The sequence below is a fragment of the Cryptomeria japonica genome, chromosome 3 (assembly GCF_030272615.1).
Source record: "Cryptomeria japonica chromosome 3, Sugi_1.0, whole genome shotgun sequence".
NCBI classification, from domain to species: domain Eukaryota; kingdom Viridiplantae; phylum Streptophyta; class Pinopsida; order Cupressales; family Cupressaceae; genus Cryptomeria; species Cryptomeria japonica.
The window spans coordinates 166,763,839-166,789,308 of NC_081407.1; the positions used below are offsets into that span (position 1 = coordinate 166,763,839).

General features: G+C 36.0%; 1 protein-coding gene across 1 annotated transcript; it reads left to right on the plus strand.

Annotated features, from left to right (window-relative positions):
• Positions 1-1,405: 1,405 nt before the first annotated feature.
• On the plus strand, positions 1,406-24,324 carry LOC131048314 (uncharacterized). Its single transcript, XM_057982225.1, has 5 exons — positions 1,406-2,102; positions 22,851-23,008; positions 23,175-23,358; positions 23,546-23,887; positions 23,975-24,324. Exons 1-5 carry the CDS (start codon positions 1,406-1,408, stop codon positions 24,322-24,324), a joined length of 1,731 nt encoding a protein of 576 aa, XP_057838208.1.
• The last annotated feature ends 1,146 nt before the right edge of the window (positions 24,325-25,470 follow it).

Genomic DNA, 25,470 nt, shown 5'->3' on the forward strand with positions numbered 1-25,470 from the left:
TCTTACTCTTAGATGCTTGCTTAGGTTTGGAGTAAGTGGAGAAGGCCTGAAATGGCGTCCACCAATCTTGTCCCTTTGAAAGGTTGATGTGGTCCACTAGTGTTTGTATGGGGGTTGGGGGTCGGTAGAGGTCACTAGGGTAACCCAGGATGGGGGCCAAGACCTAGTGAAGATTCGCCAGGGTAACTCATGACAACCTAGTGATGACACTCTTCCCTATTACATACCTAGTGGTCTCTTTTTGTTACTTATTTTTCCATGGTTTGTTTTGGGCCTCTGGAATTGGTTGGTTCTTTGACGAGTCTTTGTGTTAGTAGTATTGCGAGTCTCTTCTGAGTCATTGTGTACCTTCTTATGCTTACTTCCATTTTTGGGCCTGGTTAATATCTCCTAGCACAGGGGGGTGGACCTAATGGTACCACATGGTTGGGAGGAGTATTTTTTGCACCCATTGGGTCTTGTTCATCCTTCATCAAGTTAGTGATGGCTTGAGTGAAGATTGAAGACTTTCATAATGATCCAAATATATGTATTCATTTCATTATTGTACCTTTGAATATTATATCCTTATGGATACAATGTAATGTAATTGACGATCATATGTTTATTCTCATGACAATGTATTGTTTATTGTGATCTTTTGTAATCAACGGTGTTATAATATTTAAATGATGATTCTTATGGTTTATTTGGAAATGCTTGAGTGTCAACATTGTGGGTCCTTAACATGTCTTAGAGAAATGGCGCTTAGGGTAGGGTTTCAGGTGATTCTCCTACAGTCCTTGGCAGATCCCTTCCAGGTTCATAGGGAGTTGGTTCGAGATCCCTAGGATCTACTGGCAGTAAGGACAACCAAGTTGATGCAGATTCTGAAGATGGCGGGGACCCAAAAATGGGTTTTCAGGTGGACCCAGGGGACGGGGATTCATCAAGGGTTTCCCCAGTGGATAGTCCGTGTGATTTGTCTTCATCACGGGCTTCTCGGGTTCCTACCACGGGGGCCACAGAATGGGCTTTTTTAACAGGAGCCACGAATAGTCGTTGTGCTTCTTTGTTTGGGGTTAAGCCGACTAGAAAGTCCTCTTTCCCACATGTATCTATTACTTGTGATAAGGCTAGTGGAACAGTTGATTTGTCTATCCCTGACTAGGTGATTGACCACAACGTTGTTGTTATGGCACTCACCCTTGTTGGAAAGTTCATTAGACCTAGACCCAACATTGACTCAATGAAGGTCTTTGTTAGTCGAAGGTGGAAGATCAAAGGGCAAGTTGAGGTTTTGGCTCTCCCTCATATTTTTTTCTCCTTTGCATTCTCATGCACTGATGATATCATGACTACTCTTTGTGGTGGCCCATGGATTATGGGGAGGACCTCCTTAACCCTTAAGAAGTGGAGTTTGAATATGGATATGTCTGATACCTTTTTTGAAACCATTCCTGTCTGGGTCAAGCTATCAAGGTTTCCTCTGGAATATTGGCATGGAGATATTTTTAAGGGCATTGCTGGAGTGTTTGGTGAACTTCTATCCATTGATCCTATGATGGCTGCTAGGAAAATAATGGTCTATGCTAGGATTTGTGTGGGGGTGTCTAGATCTAAGGATATTCCTTCATTGGTGGAGCTGGTGTCAAAGTTGGGAATGCTAGTTCAAACTATTGAGTTTGAATTGTTACCTTTTGTTTGCTTCTTGTGTAAAAAGGTGGGCCATTGGGCAAAGAAATGCCCTCAGAACACCAAGATAGATCCTAATAAAGGACCTATCATCTGGAAACCCAAACTTGTGGACGCAGAAATCCAGAATAAGAAGGGTGATTTTGTGCACCAGAAAGGGCTTGATGGGAGCCATGAAACCAATAAGAAAAATGTTGTTCAACATGGCCAGAACAACGAGGCGAAAGAAATAGGCCAGGAGGAAGATAATAGAGAAAGTATTCATGGTGATCAAAACCTTGAGGCCAAGGACATAGATCTGAAGATCACGTCTGAGGAGGGTCCTGATAAGGTTATAGAGGAGATAACTAAGGAGAATGTGATCATTGAAAAGGGAGAAGAACAAGTTTTGGTTGAGGATTTGGGGATGAAGTTGATTTCATGGTCCAGTAAAAAGCAAGATGGTGTATCTCTATCTACTGTTGAAGCTTAATACATTGTTGTTGCTAGCAATTGTACTCAGGTAGTTTGGATGAAGCAGATGTTGAAGGATATTAGAGTTTTTTATCATGAGCCTACTATTATATATTGTGATAATTCAAGTGCTATCAATATTTCCAAGAATCTGGTACTGCATTCTAAAACAAAGCATGTATCAATAAAGTATCATTTCTTGAGGGAGAAAATCAGTAATGAAGAAGTTGGATTGGAATATGTATCTACAAAGGATCAAATTGCAGATATTTCACTAATCCTTTGCCTACAAATAAATTTGTCTCTTTGAGAGACAAGTTACAGTTCCTTGTCCCTCCTGATGAGAACTAGATGCATGGTGTTGCATCAATCCGATGGACTTCAATGTCTTATCTTCTAATTCAGATTGATGAGTCGATGCTACTACTTAGCCGAAGTAATCAGACAGTGATTCAAATGATCAGTTGTGATTTTATCCTAAGGAGGAGAGATTTTCCTTCTTAGAGGGAGAGATTATCCTGTAAAAGGGGAGAGAAGCATGATTTGTATTTTGTCTTTGGTATTGTTGTCAAAGGGGGAGAGAACCATATGAAAAATTGCTTTATCTTTGGAGCTTTGTGTGTATGATCTGAGGGGGAGTTTGTTGGATTTTGCTGGTCTTGATTCATTTCTTTGCATTGATTTTTTTTCACATTCATATGTTGTCATCAATGCAAAAGGGGGAGATTGTTGAATATTGTCGCTTCTAGGATATGTTGTTGTCATTGATGTCAACGTGTACTCTTGTGTTTTGGTATTGCAGAGAGTTGTTTAGTGATCCAGTGTTTGTGTAGAGAGTTAATCTGGTTGGTTTATCTATTTTGAGATGTTGAATCAACTAGAGATACTTCTTTCTTTATTGATTTCATGATGCTATGTGGTGATTTGATCAAGTTGTGGATTCCGATATGAAGACTATTCTTTTGTGCTTTGTAGTTGGCAGAGTTTGGTATTTGATTCATTGTACTTGGGTATGCCTATATATTTGGTTGCAGATTTGGGAGAGTTTTTTAGATGTTCATGTGTATCTTCATTTTAGATGGTTCATGATTTGGTGCTCTGCAAGTTATCTTTCTAGTCTGAATTGTTGTTCTTAAGTGGTCTTGAGTGCTAGCGAGTTGATCGATGAAGATTTGATTAAGTGGTATCGGTGCAGCTATTGCGGATGGTTCTAACATGCTTGTTGGTGTTTCCTAATCATGTCCTATTTTTTTTATGGTCCACATTGATCCGTGTGTGCATTCTTAAAGATCTTTTAGCTCTGGTGACATTCTTCGTGTTATGCGGTATTTTTGGAGGTGTAACATGTGGTTGACCTTGGTGAGATTTCTGGTGATGATGCATCTTCAAGGAGTTGATTTAGGTCCATGCTATATTGTTTATGATATTATATTGTTCTGGTGGATGATTTATGTATTGTGTGATGAAATTTTGTAGTTGAAGGTTGAGGGTTTGGCTGACCTTGTAGTCAAGGTTGATGAATTGTATAAATAGGTGTTATTGTTGGTGTAAATAATTGTTCATCATGGATATTATTACACTTTACTTAAGTTTACTTAGGAAATGCATTTCATATTAGTTTGGGTATGAGACACTTGGGTGTTTGTGCCACATTGGGATAGTGTGTGTAGGAGAATTTCCACCTTTTATGGTGTTGATCTTATTGTTACACTCCACATTCAGTGGGTGATCCAACTCATGTGGACTATTATATTGTTTCTCCTACCTACCCACACCTATTTCCTACCTACCCTTGTTTCTTATTGAGCCACATGTCATGTTTGTGTGCTCACATATCCCTAGCCTTGCCTATATAAGTAGGCTCATCTACATTGTATGTAAATGGAACAATTGATCATTTATCTATTGATGAGAATACAATTTATTCTTATCCTATATTTTATCTTTCTATTGTACTTTTCATTGAGCTCTTGATCTTGGTAAAATCTCACATGGTATCAGAGCCATTGGGGCTTCATTGATTGGTTTTTGGAGACATTGTGGAAGGCTTCTATTTTCGGATATGAGGGATTGCATTTTTTGGAGGCATCTTAGAGTGTTTTCGACCTCACCATTGCGTTCGGGAGGCCATTTCCATAAAAATCAAGTATAAATTCAACCTATTTTGGCGAAAATCGATTTTTGGGTGTGGAGGAAATTTTTTGCCCAATTTGGATGGTATGGTATGGAATTTTTGGATTTTTTTTCAAAAAAAAGATAATTTTTTTTTTCCGAAAATTATTTTCCAGTTTGAATTTTTTTTTTTGAAAAATAAAAAAAATAAAAATTTGGAAATTATTTTTTTGGATCCGTACCTTCTGTCCAGTCAGCAGTGCCACGTCAACAGTCCAGTTGGCTGCCAAATCACCCTGCCATGTCAGCAGCCCAGTTGGCTGCCACATCACCTGCCAAATCACTTACACAGTCAGTGCCAAGTCAGCCATGAAGTTTGGGCGACGGTCATACGACCATCAAATTTAACCTCTCAGTCTGCTGACGTCATCATTTTTTCAAAAATTTGCAGGCCCCTCTCATTGAGCTTTTTGATTTTGCAGTTCAAATTCAAATGGCCATATCTTGCTCATTTTTGCTCCTTTTTGGTGCAATTTTTTTTGAAATGGGCTAGAATTTCGTGTACTTTCACGTGGTGTAATTATTTTCTTATTTTGATGGACAGATTTTTTAGAATTCTTAGTTTTTGGTGATTGTACCTGTCTAATCCCCTTTTCTGCAACTTTCATGTCTCCATTCGAGCTCATACAAACTCCTTTTCAGGTGTTGTTTTTTGTGAAAGTGCATTATTTTTTGTCTACTCTCAGAATATGCTATCAGTTTGCAACAATTGTGGGTAGAAATTGTACTTTCATCATATGGTCTTATTTGGCCAATTTGGCATTTGTATTGCATAGATCTATCTTTCTGATATTTTGCTTTGAAGTTCTCAGCCTATTGGGGCAGTTATAAAATAAAATCAGAATTCCACCTTGCCATTGTTTGCAAGTGGCCTATTGTACACACATTACATATAAAGTGCCAAAATCATCATTTTTGGGGGGGGTACTTTGATTGAGTGAATTTGGGGGGGTGCCTCTTGTTCTTTTGTGCTCTTGTGTTCCTTCCTTTCTACTACTATGATTTCTTCTAAGTTTCCTCTCTTAACTCCTCATAATTATGCTACTTGGAAAATTGATGCATGGAGTAAACTTATGGAAAAAGGACTCTCTCATTACATTGATGGAACTATTGTTGCTCCCGCTGATCCTAAGGTTGATCCAGTTGGTCACTTGGATTGGCTCACTAAAAATATCATGGCCATTGGTACCTTAAGAAAGTATGTATCAAAGGATCTCATTTTTCATATTGAGAAGTGTACTCTAATCAAGGATGCTTGGCAAAAGTTTCAAGACTTGTATGGTCAAGTTGATGAGATTAGGGGATATCAGATTGATAGTGATTTCACCATGTTGGATCCCAAGAACTTTGATACTATACAAGATTATGTCACTAAGGCAAATGAGTTGAGGGCACAACTCAAAGATTGTGGCATTGATAAGAAGGATACTCAATTGATCTTCAAGTTGATAGGAAAGCTTCCACAAGAATATGCAGCATTTGTTTCTAGTTTCCAAACCCACAGGATGACAATGGGTTCAAGCTACACAATGCCTACATTTGATGCTTTCAATGAAATGTTGATGATGGAACAAACTAAGTTGATAAGCATGGGCATTCTTAAGGCTTCTAAGTCTCAAGCATTAGTGGCAAATCAAGGGGACAAAGGAAATCAAGGAAAGGACAACTCAAACAAGAAGAAATGTCAATCAAAGCCTAAGGAAAAAGCACCATCTTCTCCACAACAAGGAGATTCATCCTCTTCCAAAAGGGATAACTCACCAAAGAGGGAGAGACCTACTTGTGCCTATTGTAAAAAGTTTGGTCATGAGGAGAGTCATTGCCATTCTAAGAAGATTGATGAGCTCACACATATCATCAAAAAGCATAACATTGATTTGCCTAATGTCTACAAGAAGGATGATTCATCAACTTCCACTTCCTCACATTCAAAAGGAAAAGGGCAAGCATTCATGGCTTCTACAAGTGGGAAGACTCACTCTTTTGGGACAAGAAAAGGAAAAGCTTTATGTGCTACTATCAGTCATGATTCAGAGAGATGGATTCTAGATTCAGGGGCTTCTCATCATATGGCATCTTCGCAGTCTATGTTCCCTACATTTGAGCCTTGCACCATGCCGCAGATTTTGATGGGCAATCATACATACATGGATGTGATTGGGAAAGGATCTATTGCCATTGGGGATAACTCCTTCAATGATGTGTTGTGTGTACCCCACTTGACAAATAATCTTCTTTCCATCTATCAAATCACACATGGGGCAACTAGGAAAACTATGGAGTTCACACCTGATTCAGTTATCATTAGAGACTTGGAGAGTGGAGCTATCATTGCGACTGGGGTGGTTGATCATGCATCTTGATTGTACTCTTTTTCAGATTTTGGTCCTATTGATGAGGTTGATTCTTCCTATGTTTATGATTCAGATTTTGAGGAGAACTTTGGGCATTTGAACTTGGGGATTCTCACATGTGACCCTGTTCTTGAGCCTTGCATATCATCTCCTTCTATTGATATCACACCACCTATTGCACCTGATGGTGCAGGTAGTGCGACAGTTTTTCCTTCTTGTGATTCAATTCAGCAGGATGTTTCATGTCTTCCAGCTTTAGTTGATTGGGATGCCTACTTGACAGACATTGCAGGTTTGTTTGTCGAGTCCTACATTGCAGATTTGGGAGACATCATTAATGAAATTCATCTTCTCTTTGATGAAGGTGATCCTTCTTCAATTGTTGCGAGGGAACACTCTGGCCCTCTTGCTCATTCTCTACATGATCATTCTTTCGAGGTTGACATGATTGTGGATGCTTATGTACAACAGTTGGAGGAGGTCTCTTTATTTTTTGAGGAGACATGTGATTCTTTGGGACATGTTCTACATCCATCTCCACTAGATCTTGGAGTGCCTTTTTCAGCATTGTAGCACAGTTTACCACCTTTGGAGGGGGTATCTTTCAACATCAACATGGGGACACTTGAGCAATTTTCAGAGATTCCTTTCATCGTGAGTTTTCTTCATACATCTTCCCCTCATGATTGGGGAGGCTTCATGGATACACCTTTGGTTTTGTTTCTTCCTAAGGGGAGGAATATTGTTCGACGTTCGTGGAGCAGTTTCTTCATACATCGAGCTTCTATCATTGGTGCGGATTCCAGATTGAGGGGGGTCTTCCTAGTCTCTCTTCTTCTTCTCTCATATGGGGGGGACTTTTTCCTCACATGGGGTTTTGTCCTTCACATACTTCTATGAGAGTTCTTCATATCTAGTTTTTATCTCTCTTTTGGGGGAGGGTTTTTTCCCATTGGGTTTTCTCTCTTTCCCCGCTTTGTGAGAGATTTCCTTCCATTGGTTTTCATGCATTTGCATTTGTACATGGGTACCTAACATGGCCTAGTAGTCGGGACCCATCTTACAGTGCTTAGCTGCATTGTAGACTTAAGTGCATTCCCCTAAGTTGCACTTAAGGGGGGTGTTGGTGTAAATAATTATTCATCATGGATATTATTACACTTTACTTAAGTTTACTTAGGAAATTCATTTCATAGTAGTTTGGGTATGAAACACTTGGGTGTTTATGCCACATTGGGATAGTGTGTGTAGGAGAATTTCCACCTTTTATGGTGTTGATCTTGTTGTTACACTCCACATTCAGTGGGTGATCCACCTCATGTGGACTATTATATTGTTTCTCCTACCTACCCACACCTATTTCCTACCTACCCTTGTTTCTGATTGAGCCACATGTCATGTTTATGTGCTCACATATCCCTAGCCTTGCCTATATAAGCAAGCTCATCTACATTGTATGTAAATGGAACAATTGATCATTTATCTATTGATGAGAATACAGTTTATTCTTATCCTATATTTTGTCTCTCTATTGTACTTTTCATTGAGCTCTTGATCTTGGCAAAATCTCATAGTTATATTCATGTATTTTGGGGGTTGATGTTGTGTATGCATTATCAAAGAGTGGTTTATGTGCGCATAAGAGAATTTATCCTTCGGTATGGTGTATTGAGCAAAGATTGTTGCAGGGCAGACAAATGAGCTTAACCAGAACTGTCATCAGGCATTAGCAGATGTTATCTTTGTAGTTCATGTAATCCAAATTGTAGTTTGAATATTATTGTAAGGTAGTGAACCCTCCCTGAGGGTTGTAGCCTTCTGGGTCATTATATTTTGAGCAGTGGGCTCTAGGTAGTGTGGCTGAATGCATGTGCATTCCCCATTGTAATATTTACACATACTACTACAAAGTATTCTCATTGTGGGTAGGTTCCCACCGTGGTTTTTCCCTTAACCGGGTTTTCCACGTCAAAATATTGGTGTTATGTGTGTTGTTGTTATTGTGTTTATCTTTACTCTTGGTGCAGTTGATAGATCTGAGTTTGTGCTTAATTTGTTTAATCTAGTGAAAACTGATTCACCCCCCCCCCCCCCTCTCAATTTTCCTTCATTGTTGTTGCCAAAAACATCTATCTAGGGAGAGCTTTCAAATCTCTTCTCTTGATTTTTGGATTGATGTAGTTGCTACTCTCGAGGGAGTGGGTAAGGATGAAGCTTTCTAATTGCAAGAAAATAGTTACAGAATAATGATATCCCCGTTAGGGGGAGCATTGCAGTTGTTTATGATATTTTTGGAAGGAAAAGAGAGAATCAGAATAAGGTTACGATCTGTAGTGGTGTACTCATTGGGAAAAATAATTTCAATAAAAGGAAGAGTTATTCAAATTTGTGTTCATTTTCCTTGGTGTCAAAGGGGGAGATAATTCAGCATAATGTCCTTTGTCCTTGATGTCAAAAGGGGAGAGATATACAATTTGAGTTCAGTTGTCTTTGTTGTTGGTGGTACACAAGTGTTTCCATCAATGACAATGGGGGAGAATGTTAGAAACTTGAGTTATTGTGTTGTCATTGATTTCAGCCTATCTTGTGTTGTCATTGATGTCAACCTATCTCGTTTTGTGGAAGAGTTGTTGTGTTATCTTGTGTAATCATTAATGTCACTATGTGTTGTAGATGTTCGAAAAAAATATGGTCTAACATTTTTGAGTTGTCTGATAATGACATTAAGTAAGTATGAGGTGTTTTTAAAAAGTTGGTGTAGTAGAAGGTTCAATATGCAGAAAATAATTTTTATGCACGAAAGAGTATTTAATGTCCTAGTGGAAGAATGCTATGGAGTGGAGTTTTGGATATAATGTTTATGATATATGTATATTGTACTATCAAGTTTATAGGTCCACTATTGCTCAAATGGTTGAGTCAATTGTTGTTATTTCTAAAAGTGGAATGTTTGCCAGATTCAGGTTGGAGAATGCTTGGTGGTTCTCTACTATGTGGTTTTCAGTATCATGGCTTGGAGGAGATGTTTATTTGATTTTTGTACTATTCCAATTCAATTTTCTAGTGATGGTTCAACTCAAAAATGAAGTAATGATGTTGTAAGTCAGTGTTGTCAGTTGGTCTAGGTTTCAACTAACTGAGATGAGCTCCTTGGCCTTGAGTGTAAAATTGTAATCATTTATTCATATTGTGAGTATAATTTTCATAGTGGTTTTTTCCTCTTTAGGGTTTTCCACGGAAATCTAGTGTTCATGTGTTTGATGGGTTATGTTCTTTCATGTTTCATGATTTTAGTGATAAGCAAATTGTGGTTTAAAGTTTAAAAGATCAAAAGTAAAGTGTTTTCAGGTTCGGACTGATTTACCCCCCCCCCCCCCCCCCTCCTCTCTTAGTCTTGTGATGTGTCAACAATATGCTTATTCCTTGTTTGCATATTTAAACTAGTCAATCCCTTTTTCACCACCTTACATTTTGGTGAACCCAATGCTTTTGCATATTTCTAATTGTTTGTTTTTAGATCTTATTTTTCATAATGAAATTAATAAATCTTATTGTTTTTCTATTTTGTTAGAATATTTAATCTTTACTTAGCTTAGGTTTATTTGTATTTAGTTTAGGATATTCCTTTGGAATTCCTACATGTAATTTGTCCTCTAGTACATGTGTGAGGACAAGTCATTTCTTTTATTTTCCTTTATTAAGGAATATTAGATTTCCTCCATAAGAGGATGTGGACACATGGCACACACATTTTATGAATGGTGGCATTCATAGATTTGGGAGTTACTTTGTAACTCCTCTCCTCATCTCTATTTAAGAGATGTCTCCTCTCTCATTTCTTCTTAATGACAATATTGTAAAGAGCTTCTTGCTCTCTCTGTCTCTCTCATTTTCGGCATTGCCTCATTCATAATATCACAAAGGGTTTTTCTTTGCTTTTCCCCTTTCAAAAGTTCTTGTGCCTCCTTCTTCACATTTGGGTGATGCTCCAAGGTTTTTTCTTTTCTCTTGGTAACAATTACTTCATCAATAAACTTTCTTGGATTTTATTTTTCTTTCCTTGCTCTTGTATTTCCTTTCATGGTATCAGAGCAGGCTTCTAATCCTTGTTTTAAGTTGACATTGATGAAGGTTACCATCCTGTGGAGTTCACCTTGTTGGAGGCATTCTTGAGAGGAGAAGAAGTTCTTTTTCTAATATTTTCTATTGTGCAGGTTTTGGTTTCAGATTTTTAACTTTTTTTTCAAACTTGTTAACAAGTTTGCCTGCAGGTTTAATCTTCCATTCTAGTTTTTTTTTATTAAAAAAAAAAAAAAAGGCTTTGGAAGGCTTGCCGCCAAAGTTCCTTCTTGCTGGTTTAAATTTGTGTCTTTGGAAGGCTTGCCGCCAAAGTTTCTGGTTTTTTTTAGTGTGAATAGTTTGGAAGGTTTACCGCCAAACTCAGCCTCCTTAATCTATTTGGTCGGCTTGCCGCCAAATCTGATTTATTATTACATTGCATTAGTTCTCATAATTTGTTTCTTTGAGAGGAAAAATTGAAGTTTTTAATAGTTGTTCTTATTAGAATAACCATTATCTTTAGTTTTGATATCTGTGTATTCTTATATCTCTATTATATTTTGCCTCTTCTGTTTATATTTCAAATCTAATCTGTAACTTTCTCTCCTTAGTTATCTTTTGATTTCAAATCTAATCTGTAACTTTCAAATCTAATCTGTAACTTTCTGTTTATATTTTTTTAGAGATACTTTATCTAAAACTTCATCGTCTCTTCACCTGTTGAGGATTAAGCTCAAACTTAAATTTGTTCTTCTCATTGTAGTTATCTTTGATTGCTTTCTTGAAAATATCTTCACCCAATGGTAAGCAGTCTTTATGAATACGAAAGCGAACCTGAGCAGGAAATTTGAACCCTCTAAAAGCATCTGGCTCCAAGTTCATAGATCCAGTAGATGAAGCCTTGTATATACCATACATCATTCTCAGATCAAAATCAAACAAAAATAGTTTCATCCCTGGCTTAACCTTTTCCACAAGATCTTTCTTACTTGGAGGCAAGCCGAAGACACGATATCGAAATCAATCCTGCTTGGTTTTAGAGTTGCACATAAAAATCAGCCCAACTAGCTTATCCTTACCACTGTCTTCTTCTTTCTTTCCTTGTTGAGGAACATTTTTCTTGTTATTTTGACTCACATTTTTTGTTGCAGGAGTCTCGGTTGCAACCTTAGCCTCAGGCTTGGGGGTTACCGGTTCATTTTTTGCTTTTGAACCACCTGTGTTGGGGGTTACTGTACTTTTTTCAACACTCCCAGGTGTTTGCTAATCGCTCTTAGATCTCTTCCTGTTCCTTCCTTTCCCCATATTGTTCACTGCCTACCAAATGAGTTTCTCAGATTTGTAAGGCACTCAGTAAAACCTTGGCCTTTCTCTGCACCTGCATTTTGTATTCATTTTTGACATTCAACTTCCAACCTGCGTTAAGGTGCTCAAAGCTTGCAATCTGTTATTTTCTGTAAACCAACCTAGATTAGATTCTCCAGTTACACCCGTTGAGTTTCTGCTCCTTTCTGTCACCTGTGCAGTAACGTATCTGTTCTCTTCTACCGAATTCAGAAGTAGACTATAGAACCCAGTGCATAACCGTTTCTTTTCTTTTCATTATCATTCATTCGAATCTTAAAAAGTTTTGTCTATATTATAACATTTAACTAGTATAAAGTTTAATTGAAGGTTTCTTTCCAAAGTTATACAGGTTTATATAGATTAAAAAGTTAAATTTATTTTTAAGATTCTCTAACATATATGAAAGTTTCCTTTAGTTTATTTTAAGACTCTTTCACATAATAAAGTTAACAAGTTTTTTATTTTTTTTATAATTAAAGTAATTTAATAGTTTTTTTTTAATTAAAGTTTTTTAATATAACATTTTTTAGATAATCATAAAGTTTTGAAAACTTTTTCATAAATATTTTAAAAAAAAAAAAAAAATTAATCAAATTTGGTTAGTTTTTAATCAAGGAGGTTAAAAAATTTTTTCATTTTAATCCAAGAGGCCATTTTTTTTTCAATATTAAGCATAATTTAATCATTATTTTTTTTATCATGTCTACATTAATTCCGGAAATTAAATTAAATAGTTCCAATTATCATTCTTGGAAAACACATATCTCGTTTATTTTTCGTTTCAAACACCTTTTGGATGTTGCGACTGATAAAACCTTTGAACCCGCTACAACTGCTCCTCAAGCTGACCTAGATAGATGGAAGGCTCAAAATGAGGAAGCACTTGGTTTAATTGTTATTTCAATGGTTCCTGATTTGTATGTTTTAATTGGAAATTGTACAAAAGCGCATGAAGCTTGGGAAATTTTAAAAACAACTTATGATAGCTCAAATGAATCCCGAAAAATTCAACTTCAAGATCAACTTGAAGATCTAAGGTATACGGATTTTAAAACTATGGATGAATTCTTATTAAAGTTTGATTCTGTTAATAGTCAATTAACTGGTTTAGGAGTTACTCTAGCTGATTTACGTTTAATTCATCTTATTCTTAAAAAATGTCTTCCTCGTCAATTTCAACAATTTATTACGAATATTCATGCTCAACTTGCTATTCCTAGCTTAGCTACTCAATTAACATATGATATTTTTCGTAATTTATTGCATCAAGAGGAAGCTAAATTAATTCAATTTGGTACTCTTAAAAGTAGTGAACATGCTTTTATGTCTAAAAATCAAAATCATAATAATAATTTTAGATCCAATAATAATAAACATAATCATAATCATAATAATAATCACAAATCTTCTAATTATCAATCTCATTCTAAATCTTATCATAACAATTCTCATAATAATAATCATAATAATACGTACAATAATCAAAGGAATAATTCTCAAACAAGACCCCATTGCACATATTGTGGGAAAGATGGACATATTACTAATAATTGTTTTAAGAAACAAAATGGTAAAAAGCCCATGAATCAAAATCATCAAAATAATCAACATAAACCTCATTATAAGAAAGGTAATAATAATGGTAATTCATCTCGTCATGCATTTACATGTACTTATAATGTTTCTCAACCACTTGAGTGGATTATTGATTCTGGTGCATCTCAACATGTTACTTCTCATAAAGAATGTTTTGAATCTTTGCATCCCGATACTTCTAATATTCCTGTTCAATTAGCTAATAATCATAGTTGTAAAGTTGAAGCTATTTGTGATGTGAATGTTCCTAATGGGAAATTACATGATGTTCTTATGTTCCTGAATTAAAATCAAATTTGATTTCAGTTCCTAAACTTTGTCAAGATTATAAGATTAACTTTTATAGGGGCATATGTTATATCATTGATCCAAACACTAATCATGTTATTGCTACTGCTAAAATGGATAGTGATAACTTATTCAAGTTCTATGAATTTGCTCCTCCAAAGTATTCTTTGCTCACTACTGTTGATTTTACTATATGGCATGAAAGCCTTGGCCATCTCAATTCTGATTATATTTCATTGATGCAAAAAGCAAATATGGTTGATGGATTGCCTAGTATTGTTCCTTCTCAAATTGTTTGCAATGGTTGCATGAGTGGTAAGATGCATAGGGAACCCTTTCCTCATGGTCAATCTTGGAGGGCATATACTAAATTGCATCTAGTTCATAGTGATCTCTTGGGTCCCATGGAGAATCCCTCCATCCAAGGTTCAAGGTATGCAGTTACCTTTGTTGATGATTTTTCAAGGAGAACATGGATATATTTCCTTCATAGTAAGGATCAAGTGCTTGATGTGTTTACTGAATTTCATATGTTTGTAGAAAGACAATCTGGTTCTAAAATTAAGATTCTTCGTACTGACAATGGAAGAGAATATGTCAATAATGCATTTAATGCTTATTTGAAATCTTTTGGAATTAAACATGAGCTTACCGTTCCTTATACACCACAACAAAATGGTGTGGTAGAACGGAAGCATAGGACAATTGTTGAAATCGCTAGATGTTTATTGCATGCTAAAAATATGGATTACAAGTTTTGGGTTGAGGCTATGGCTTGTGCAACTTATTTAATTAATAGAACACCTACCAAAGCCTTAAAGGATAAAACTCCTGAAGAAGCTTGGTCTGGTAGAAAGCCTAATTTGCAAAATTTAAGAATTTTTGGTTCCATAGCTTATGTTCACAAACCTAAGGAGAAACGAAAAAAATTAGATGCTAAATCTTCTCCTTTTATTTTTGTTGGTTATGATGAAAATACTAAAGGTTATAGAGTTTACAATCCTATTACTAACAAGGTAAAAGTTGCAAGAGATGTTTGTATTGCAGAAAAAGGCATTCATGATTGTTCTAAAGTGGAGGATGATGAACTTGGTCAAACCAAAGTTGTGCTTGTGGAGGACCAACCTCCTTCTCTTAACCCTACTCCTAATGCATCTCTTTCTATTCCTTCTAGTGATAGTGATGATGATAATAATAACTCTACTCCTCATGACTCTTCTTCTAGTGATGAATCCATTACTTCTAAAAGAAGACCTAAATGGTTTAAATCTTTAATTCAAGATAGTGATGAATATTTAGCTAGATTGGATAGACTTCAAGCTAGAAGAGTTAATTATTGTAATTATGCTTTAATGACTACTATTATGAATTCTAATGATCCTAAAACATTTGATCAAGCTAAAAATCAACCGCATTGGCAAAAAGCAATGAAGGAAGAATATGATACTTTAACTTCTAACCAAACTTGGGATTTAGTTCCCTTGCCTCATGGTAAAAATCTTGTTTCTTGCAAGTGGCTTTATAAAACTAAATTGAATGCTAATAATCAAGTTAGTAAATTTAAAGCTAGATTAGTTGCTAGAGGTTTTTCTCAAATTGAAGGCTTAGATTATACAGAAACTTTTGCTCCTGTTGCTAAAATGCCTACAATTAAACTTGTGCTTGCTTTAGCTTCTAGAATGAATTGGCCTATTCACCAAATGGATGTTAAAAGTGCTTTTCTTAATGGTGATTTACATGAGGAAATTTATATGTCTCAACCTCCTGGTTTTATTAAAGAAGGTAATGCACACTTAGTTTGTAAATTAAAGAAATCAATTTATGGATTAAAGCAATCTCCTAGGGAGTGGTATTCAAAGATTAATGAATTCTTTCTTTCTCAAGGCTTTATTAGAAGTAAAAATGATCCTAACTTGTATATTAAACATAGTGAAGATGATATTATAATTATTATCTTGTATGTAGATGATTTGATTCTTACTTCAAGTTCCAATACTTTGATTTCTGATATTAAGTTTCAACTTAATCAAAAATTTCAAATGACCGATTTAGGTCTTTTACATTATTTCTTAGGAATGCAAATTTGGCAAACCTCTAAAGGATTTTTCTTATCTCAAAGTAAATATGCTCAAGATCTCATAGATAAGTTTAAAATGAATGATGCTCATCATGTTTCAATTCCTATTGAATTAGGCACTAAGTTAATGCTTGATATGCAAACTCCTCTTGTTGATCCTACTTTGTATAGACAATTAGTTGGAAGTTTAAATTATTTAACTCTTACTAGGCCAGATATTGCTTATAGTGTTGGTTTGGTTTCAAGATTCATGTCTAAGCCTCAACAAACACACTTTAAAGTTGCTAAAAGAATTTTAAGATATTTTAAAGGAACTTTTAATGTAGGTTTGTTTTATGATGCAAATTCTGACTTTACTTTAAAAGGTTTTACTGATTCCGATCTAGGTGGAGATCCCAATGATGGGAAATCTACTTGTGGTTATTGTTTTTTTGTTGGTTCAGGAGCAATTTCTTGGAATAGTAAAAAGCAACAATCTACCTCTCTTGAATCCACTGAAGCTGAGTACAAAAGATGCACTAATGCTTCCAAAGAAGTCTTGTGGCTTAGAAGACTACTTGAAGATTTGGGTCTACCTCGACACGAACCAACTCAATTGTATTGTGACAACCAAAGTGCCATTGCCTTGGCTAAAAATCCAGTTTTCCATGCAAGGACAAAACACATTTCTCTCCAACACCACTTTATTAGAGAACAAATTGAAGACAAGCAAGTTTCACTCCTCTATTGCAAGGGGGAAGACCAAGTTGCAGATATTTTGACCAAGCCACTTTGTAAAGAAAAGTTCCAATTTCATTGTAAAAATCTTGGATTACAACCCATTGAAGGGTTTGATGTAAGCTCCCCAAGTAAAGCTTAAGGGGGGGTGTTAGAATATTTAATCTTTACTTAGCTTAGGTTTATTTGTATTTAGTTTAGGATATTCCTTTGGAATTCCTACATGTAATTTGTCCTCTAGTACATATGTGAGGACAAGTCATTTCTTTTATTTTCCTTTATTAAGGAATATTAGATTTCCTCCATAAGAGGATGTGGACACATGGCACACACATTTTATGAATGGTGGCATTCATAGATTTGGGGGTTACTTTGTAACTCCTCTCCTCATCTCTATTTAAGAGATGTCTCCTCTCTCATTTCTTCTTAATGACAATATTGTAAAGAGCTTCTCTCTCTCTCTCTCTCTCTCTCTCTCTCTCTCTCTCTCTCTCTCTCTCTCTCTCTCTCTCTCTCTCTCTCTCTCTCTCTCTCATTTTAGGCATTGCCTCATTCATAATATCACAAGGGGTTTTTCTTTGCTTTTCCCCTTTCAAAAGTTCTTGTGCCTCCTTCTTCACATTTGGGTGATGCTCCAAGGTTTTTGCTTTTCTCTTGGTAACAATTACTTCATCAATAAACTTTCTTGGATTTTATTTTTCTTTCCTTGCTCTTGTATTTCCTTTCATATTTCACATATGATTACGTTACCTATTAGTTATTTTTATCAAAATCATGTATTGGATAATAGCTTCTTTCATTTCATGTTGCTTGCATTCATTCATGCAACTTTAATTTATTGCATTATAAGGGTTTCAAACATTTTTCCTTCATTTAAATCATTTCTCAAAACATATTCATATTTCTATATGATGTTTTTAAATAAAGTAACAAAAAATATCGATTTCATGAAAGCTTTGGTAGATGTTTCAAATGAAACCCTAGCTAATCATGGAGATGACATTGAAATGAATCACAATTGTACCTCTCCTAGAGTATCTTTTGTCCATGAGGAAAGAATCAATGCTCCTATTAATGATCACTCCAATGGAGATGCAACATTGAAGAGTAACATTGAGTCAGATACTTTGGTGGAAGAGGGGAAATGTAAACATGTTAATCTTTGCATGTTTGTTCCTCTGGACCCTCCTTATTCCCCTAGAGCTTATCTTATTCATCAACATATTTTAAGACAAGATGATGTTATTGTAATGGTGTAATTTGGAATTAGGGTCAATTAAGATAATAAAACCGCTGATAATCAGAATTAACCAAAACAATTGAAAGAGGATTGAACCCAATAGATCTAGTCTCAATCCAAACAAGGAAAGGACTAATATTTTGATTGGATTCACCTTAATTAGGAATGGTTATCCTATTTATTAGTTGAATGTGGAATGTATTTGTGAAATCAGGACAAAACAATAAATAATTGAAGTAAATCTTTGCAAACAAACTGCTACAAATATCCCACAGAGCCACAAACTAAGATTTGGTCAAAAGAAGATGTTTAGAACCCATTCCTAGAAATTTGGCCTAATTTTCTGGGACCAGGTAGCACAGATGTGCCTTGGTCCTCCAAATTTTTCATTGTTGAAAGGTGAACTTGTTCGTCACTATCGACTCTACCATAATTCCCAACTACAACTCTTGTAATTGTTCCCTGCACACAAAAAGATAGGAAATAGGTTGGAAATAGGGGTTTGTCTTAGGTAAAACTCTGGTTTTGGAATTAATCATCAAATTGAATTGATAAATATAATGAAAGACTATGATATAATAATTTCCTTTTAAGGGAAATGATGAAATATTTTAAACAACAATGTATACCTTGATGAAGTTTTGTTTGACCTTCACACAAAGTTTTTAGGGTTTCATGTAGAATGTCTTCATAAATTATTGATCATGGATGCCATCTTCAATACTTGAGCTTGACTTCACTTCTACTCTAATGCTTGATGAATGCCTAATTGCTTTCTCACTTGAATGTAATTGAGATCTTGATTTTGATTAGGTGATTGATTAAGTTTCAAAAGTGATGGGTAGACCTCCTTTTATACTTGTCTTCTTGAAAAAAAATTAAATTTTTGAACTAGGTCGACATAGGATCCAATTTCCTGCTCATTTGAGATGACCATTGTAGGGCCAAAAAATGGGTCTTAAGTAGAAGGAGTAGGGCACCCAATGCCTGGGTCTTGAAAAAATAGGACTCAACATGAGGTGAGATGGGGGAAATGATTAAAATCAAAGGTTGATAGGTGGTTTGAGCAGAATCAACATTGTTATTAAGCATCAAAAGTTGGAACCCCAAAGTGAGGCCTAAGTGGGGACAAAATTGTAAGTGAGTACAATTTATGATGCTACATTTAGCCCTCACTTTAGTGGGAGTATAAGACTAAGAATACTCATGGTAAACAACAAAGATGCATTGAAAAACTTTCACCAAGATATGAAAGAGACAAGATACGCTAAGCCCCCAAGGACTTTAGGATCTTACTACTCTAATATCAAGATAAAAGGGACAAGATAAGAAAGAGAAAGAGAGAGCATGATTGTACTAACCTAGTAAGATTTTCTTGTTGGAAATTGACACTCATTCAGTTTCTTATTTTGTCATTAATGGAAACATTGGCAACATATTTTGGTTAACTGGCATCAAGGATTTCAAAGGTAACCGACAAACTAGGTACCGGTATGGGAAGCCGACATCACTCAAGATCCAACAAAGGGTAGTATCCGGAAAAGCATTTTATAATTCATATATATTTGTAATTATATGACATGTATTATCATTTTGTATGTAAGCCAACATATGGCATAAATGTTTGTAAGGGTATATAAGTCAGTCTATTAGGTCATTTAAGATATAACATTCGTGATAAGATCTGAAATGCGAAGTTTTTGTATGCGAGATCATTTGTATGTGGAAGCAATATTTTGTAATGATCTATAGATGATTTCTAAGGTACTCATAAGGTTTGTGTTATTCCGACAAGGGTTTAGGGTTTAAGAACCGGAACAGTCGAAGCCTTAACCAGAACTCAATCAGGCATAGCAGATGCATTATATGAGTTCAATTTTGCAGTTTTGTATTAGAAAGTGGTTGTAGTTAGTGAGACTCTTGGTGATGAATAGTGTGCTCTAGGCAGTGTGCCTTCCTACATATGTAAGCCCCTATTATATGTAATATCTCTTCATATGGCCAGTGAACTGATATTGTGGGTCACAAATCCCACCGTGGTTTTTCCTCATTGAGGTTTTCCATGTATAAACTCTTTGTGTTATGGTGTTCATTTATGTGATTGCATTATTTTTTTCAGTTACATGTATTTATGTTTACCGGTTGATGAATGAATGCTTTGATAAGGCTAAAATATTATATTCCAGTAGAACACTGATTCACCTCCCCTCTCAGTGTTCTTGGATTCCAACAATTGGTATCAGAGCCTTGTGCCTCAAAGGAAGCCTAACAACTTGAGGGAGATCCTGAATCCAGAATCCATAAAGATGTGTTTAAGGAAGCAACTTGAAGTTTCTCTTGAAGATTTTGAAGCTGAAAAAAGTTAAGAACATAAAGCTGGAAGATGAACTTAGATATACAACAGAACTCATTATCTCTGCAAGAAAAGCTATCTAATGCTCAAGACAAAAAGAAGAAACTGTGTGAACAATTGCAAGATCAAAATGATGAAGAAAAGGACACTCTAAAGAACCTATGTCAGAAGTTGAGTCAAGAAAATGAAGTTATGAAGAATGAAACACAAGCCCTAACTATGAGGATGGCAAAAGAAATTGAAGATAGAAAGAAAAAGAAAGTAGACCTTGCTAGATCACTAAAGGACAGATCTGAAGAATGCATCAGGTTGGCTCATGAAAATGATGTGTTGAGAACAAAATTAGTGCAATTCCAAAACAATGAACAAGAACTTGAAAGACAGGTGACAATCATAAGAGATGATCTGACTATTGCAAATGAGTATAAGGACAAATCCAAGAATAGCTCAGCACATCTTAATGAATTATTAGAGAGCCAAAGGCAGAATAAAGACTCCAGAGGACTTGGATTTGAACACGGTCAGAGTTCCGATACTGCAAATGAAGATCATACATCTGGTATGCATAATGATCAGAACAACTGAAAGCAGAGGACACCGGTAAGACAACTCAATGCTAACAAATTTAATGGTAGATGCTTTGTTTGTAATAAATTTGGTCATATGGCTAGACAATGTAGAAGTAGAGAAAATCAGAATTATAACTCTGTCCCCGGTCAATGTTCCAAATGCAATAAGTATGGTCATAAGACAGAAGATTGCAGAATGAATGTAAAATGTCATGCATGTGGAAAGTTTGGACACATGCCTAATTGGCGCAGGTCAAGCAATTATTCTGGATATCGTAAAGAAATTTAAATGAACAATGTTACATGTTATGCATGCTACAAGATTGGACACATAGACAAGTTTTGTGGGAGCAAAAATCCACCGGTTAGCAATGATGGATCATATGATAAAGGAAAGCAAAAGATCAATGAGATCTGGCATGATCATACCAAGAGATGGGTCAGGAAGTCAGATGATCAATAGGGAGGTGAAACTACTCTGGTTACTCAACCGACAGAGTAGAATGTTCCTGCACTGGCAGGAAGCTCATCCGGCAACTGAGGCAGATGCCTTAGGGGTAGGCAAATTTCATGAAAATCTTGCATATTCCCCGGGAAAGAGATCTGGAAGGAATTTTCAGACATTTGAAAAAAATTTCCGGCATATATATGTTGAATCGAGATCCAGTATGTCTCACTAGAAGGCATTTATGTCAATGGCGAATTAGGATTTTTTTGAAGGATAAAAGGAAGAATTCACTTCAATATGTTCACCTTGCATTCAGAGTGATACAAAGCCAGTCAGAGGCGATTCAAAGTGATCAAAAGCAACCATCAGTGATTTCAACTGCATTCAAAAGAGATATCTACGACTTGTCACTGACGACTATTTCCACATATTTTTTGCAATTCAATCATTCGAAATGGAGGTTGGTTCTTCTTATGTCCCCATTTTCATTGCAAATCCCATTGTAGTAGAGGTTAAGGACTGTCTGAGACCAATATTGAAAAGATGTCCACATATTGCAACTCTGGATGATTCGGTTGGCACTTTTTTGAGGGTTCTTGAAGGCGTTGTTAACGTTGAGGATGTCAGAGCTTACATCCATTGCAATCTAGATGATTTAGGAATAGCTGAGATCAAATCAATGTTTATATTTGAATTGTTGAATGACTCTGAAATTATCAAGCCCGAATTCAAGCATATTGCAGACCTAGGGTTAATCAGAATCTTGGATATTCCTGAGTTTGAGGACGAAATAATCTGGTACATGTTGAGAAGAGTTCATGGTTAAATTATTTGGTTGGATAGACCCCATAAGATCACCAAGGAAGTAATTAGGTCTATCACCGACTTACCTAAGATAGGTCAGAAACTAGAGAAGAAGATATCAAATGATCAAATCAACAAGCTCACAGGTGCAACCTCTGATAATTGGTCAATGAGAGTTAGTACCACTACTGAAAAAGATGTCAAATTAGTCAGCATGATTATAGGTTACAAGGTGACTCAATCTACCCGACTTAACTCTGTTTCTAGCTCTTGCATTTTTTCTACATATCAAATGTTGAAGAAGGATGAAAAGTATGATGTGTGTGAATGGATGAAAGAGGAGTTGATTATGAACTTAGGCAAGTTCAAAGGAGAAAAAAAGGAGCTTTCCAATATGGAAATCTAATAGTGTACCTAATGCTTTTCTTCTTGAATGAGATATTGGGTTTGGGAAAATGGCAATGGGCCTCGATATACCAGTAGGTAGGAAGATTAAGGGTGCTATCACCGGTTTGGGAAATCTAAGAGATGACAAAGTTTGGGGGTACTTCAAATCATTTCAGAAAGCCATGAAGTCAAGGGAAAGAATTCCAAAGCACATAGTTGAGAAATACTCAACTGAAATCTGTTTCATGGTGAAAAGGGATGAAACTCTTATGGAAGTTGTGATACCCCAGAAGATATGGATTGAGGAAATAGGTTATGAGGTAGATGCAACCATTCTGGATGCATATGCTAAGATGCTTATTGATGCACCGACAGATGAATCTGAAAAATATTTTGGAACTGCAAAGCAAAAAGAACTTGAAGTTAAAACAAAATTTAATCAGAAGAAGAGAGAGAGCCAGGAGGGTAAAGTAAGTCAATTTGCTGAAAAAGGTCTCAAAAGATATTCAGACTATTATTGATACCTCATCAGCCAAAGAAGTCAAGAAGAGGAAACAACGTGAAGCTCTCATTGCACCAGTTACTTCAGATACTGAGAATGAGGATGAAATTCCTCTATCTTTCAAGAGGGTGTAGAGAAAGAAAGTAGAAGATCCAAAGGAGAAAGATGAGAAGACAAGGAAGCAGTCAGAAAGGAAGGTAACCTTTAAGGTATCGGTTAGTCAGCCGGCTGAAAGGAAGCCTACTCAGAAGAAAAGGCCAGTAAAAGATACTCCTTCATCATCTGGCAAGAAGAAGAAGAAGGAAGACATAGATGAAGGTATTGAAACTAACGATCTAACTATTATTCTACCAATGTCTTGTATTGATTTAATAGATGAGATAACCAAGGATGGTATGTCAAAGAACATTCAACATTATTATGAACATTTGGATGATGATGGGAAAAAATAAATTGAGGAAGCAGTTTTGTTACACTTGGACATATATAAAAAAGGCTTTATTAGAGATTGCAAAGCAAATACCAGCACAATTATATAATAATCTAAATGATATAAGATTATCTGCTATGGAGGAAGATCGCCACATAAAGATTCAAGCATTATTAACTAATTATGGTTCAATTACCCTGGAGGAGATGGATAGGTGCTTTGAAACTACTAATAGAACGATTTTCAGAAGTAGGCACAGGACAGTTAGCCTTATGGCGGGTAGAGTTAAAGAAATAATCAGTGAAACCAATGAGGCATGGGTTAAATTATTTATTGACAACCTTGATTTATTTACATCACTGGAAGCTAATCCTAAATCTGACACTTCAGACATCCCGGTTGATGGCAAAGGCAAAGGTGTAGTGGATAGCTCATCCACAATTTTGAAAGATGCCAAAGAATTAAATGCAGAATCTTCGGCATAAGAAAATGTACTTAATAAAGAGGAGATACAAGAAGAAAAGGCTAGTGTACAAAATGAACAGGTTATAGATGTTGAGGACAATAGTCCTCTAGATCAAAATGAACAAGTTCTGGATACAACAAATGTGGAACTGATAGTAACAGATGCTGCACCAAGTGGCAAAGCCACTAGTGCAAAAGAAGATGATATTGGAGAAAATAAACTAGAGGAGAAAGATAAAGAGAAAAATCAGGAAGGAGAGAAGGAAAAGGTACTTCAAAATGAGATAAGTGTTTATGCACAATCATCAGAGAAAAAGGGAGAGGAATCTAGAAGAGACCCGATGACTAGAACTACATTGTTGGCAATTACCACTACAAATGCTGAGTAGAAGAGCAGAACAAAGATGAGTTCAACCAAACTCATGATGATTGCAGCTCAGAAAATGATCAAGGAAGGGATTGAAGAAAAGCAAATAATTGATCATTCCATTCCAATCTTGCACCAATTAGACCCGAAATGCCAAATTGATGAGGGAGAAAGCTCATCCGGCAAGCTCAAGATGTTGACTGAGCATATTGCAAAGGCATTTCAATCACTACAATAGGTCTTTAACCGACATGCTCTGGACCAGTTTGCTCAGGCCAAGAGGGCCACTTTTGATCAGTTGATTGAGATTGAATTAGACAATGTACAAATAGCAAATAGATTGAAAATGATAGATAATGCTTTGAGCCAATGTGCAAATATTTACCGGGTATGTTGTAATTCAAGCTTACTCGTAGAAGGTATAGACAAAAGAATTAAAGATATTCAAAATACAATTGCAGGCATTGCAAATAACTTTGATGGAGTAAATTCTTTAACCACATCTGTAGATGGTCAAATTTTGTTGTTAGAAGTCCAGATTTCAGCTCTTGAAAGAGACGGGGATAAAATCATATGGAGAGCTAAGGAGCTCAGAGGGTTAGTGAGTCCCTAGTTGGACACACTATATGTACATAAGAAAGAGTCTACAGATATGATGGGAAAGCCCACACTGGAAGAACTCAAGGAGCAAGAATCTCATGCATATGCCCTAAATGGACTTGCATCAATTTCAGGGACATTCAAATCTAGTTGGGACACATACTTGGAGTTTTTGAAGAATGCTTACCCATAAATCTTCAAGCTCATTCAACTCCAGTAAGTATTTTGGGAGACATTCCCCTGTATAGGATTTCATTAATTTATTCATTCTTTGTACTGGTTTTTGGTATTGATGCCAAAGGGGGAGTGATGTATGTGAAAAATAGGAAGGAGAAATATGTATGGATCAGATTTCAGATGGTATATATACCTCAGGGGGACTAGAATCACATTCCAGGATTGACAAAGCAAATTGAAACCATTTTTCACATGAGTGTTGCCATCAATGCCAAAGGGTGAGATTGTTGGCAACTGACACTCATTCGGTTTCTTATGTTGTCATTGATGGAAACATTGGCAACATACTTTGGTTAACTGGCATCTGGTAGACACTTTACCGGCATCAAGG

Coding starts and splice junctions, on each gene's coding strand:
- LOC131048314 (XM_057982225.1), top strand. CDS start 1,406: ATGGATATGTCTGATACCTTTTTTGAAACCATTCCTGTCTGGGTCAAG. Junction 2,103..22,850: donor GAAGTTGATTTCATGGTCCA/GTAAAAAGCAAG, acceptor TTGAGGAAATAG/GTTATGAGGTAGATGCAACC. Junction 23,888..23,974: donor GGTTGATGGCAAAGGCAAAG/GTGTAGTGGATA, acceptor TACTTAATAAAG/AGGAGATACAAGAAGAAAAG.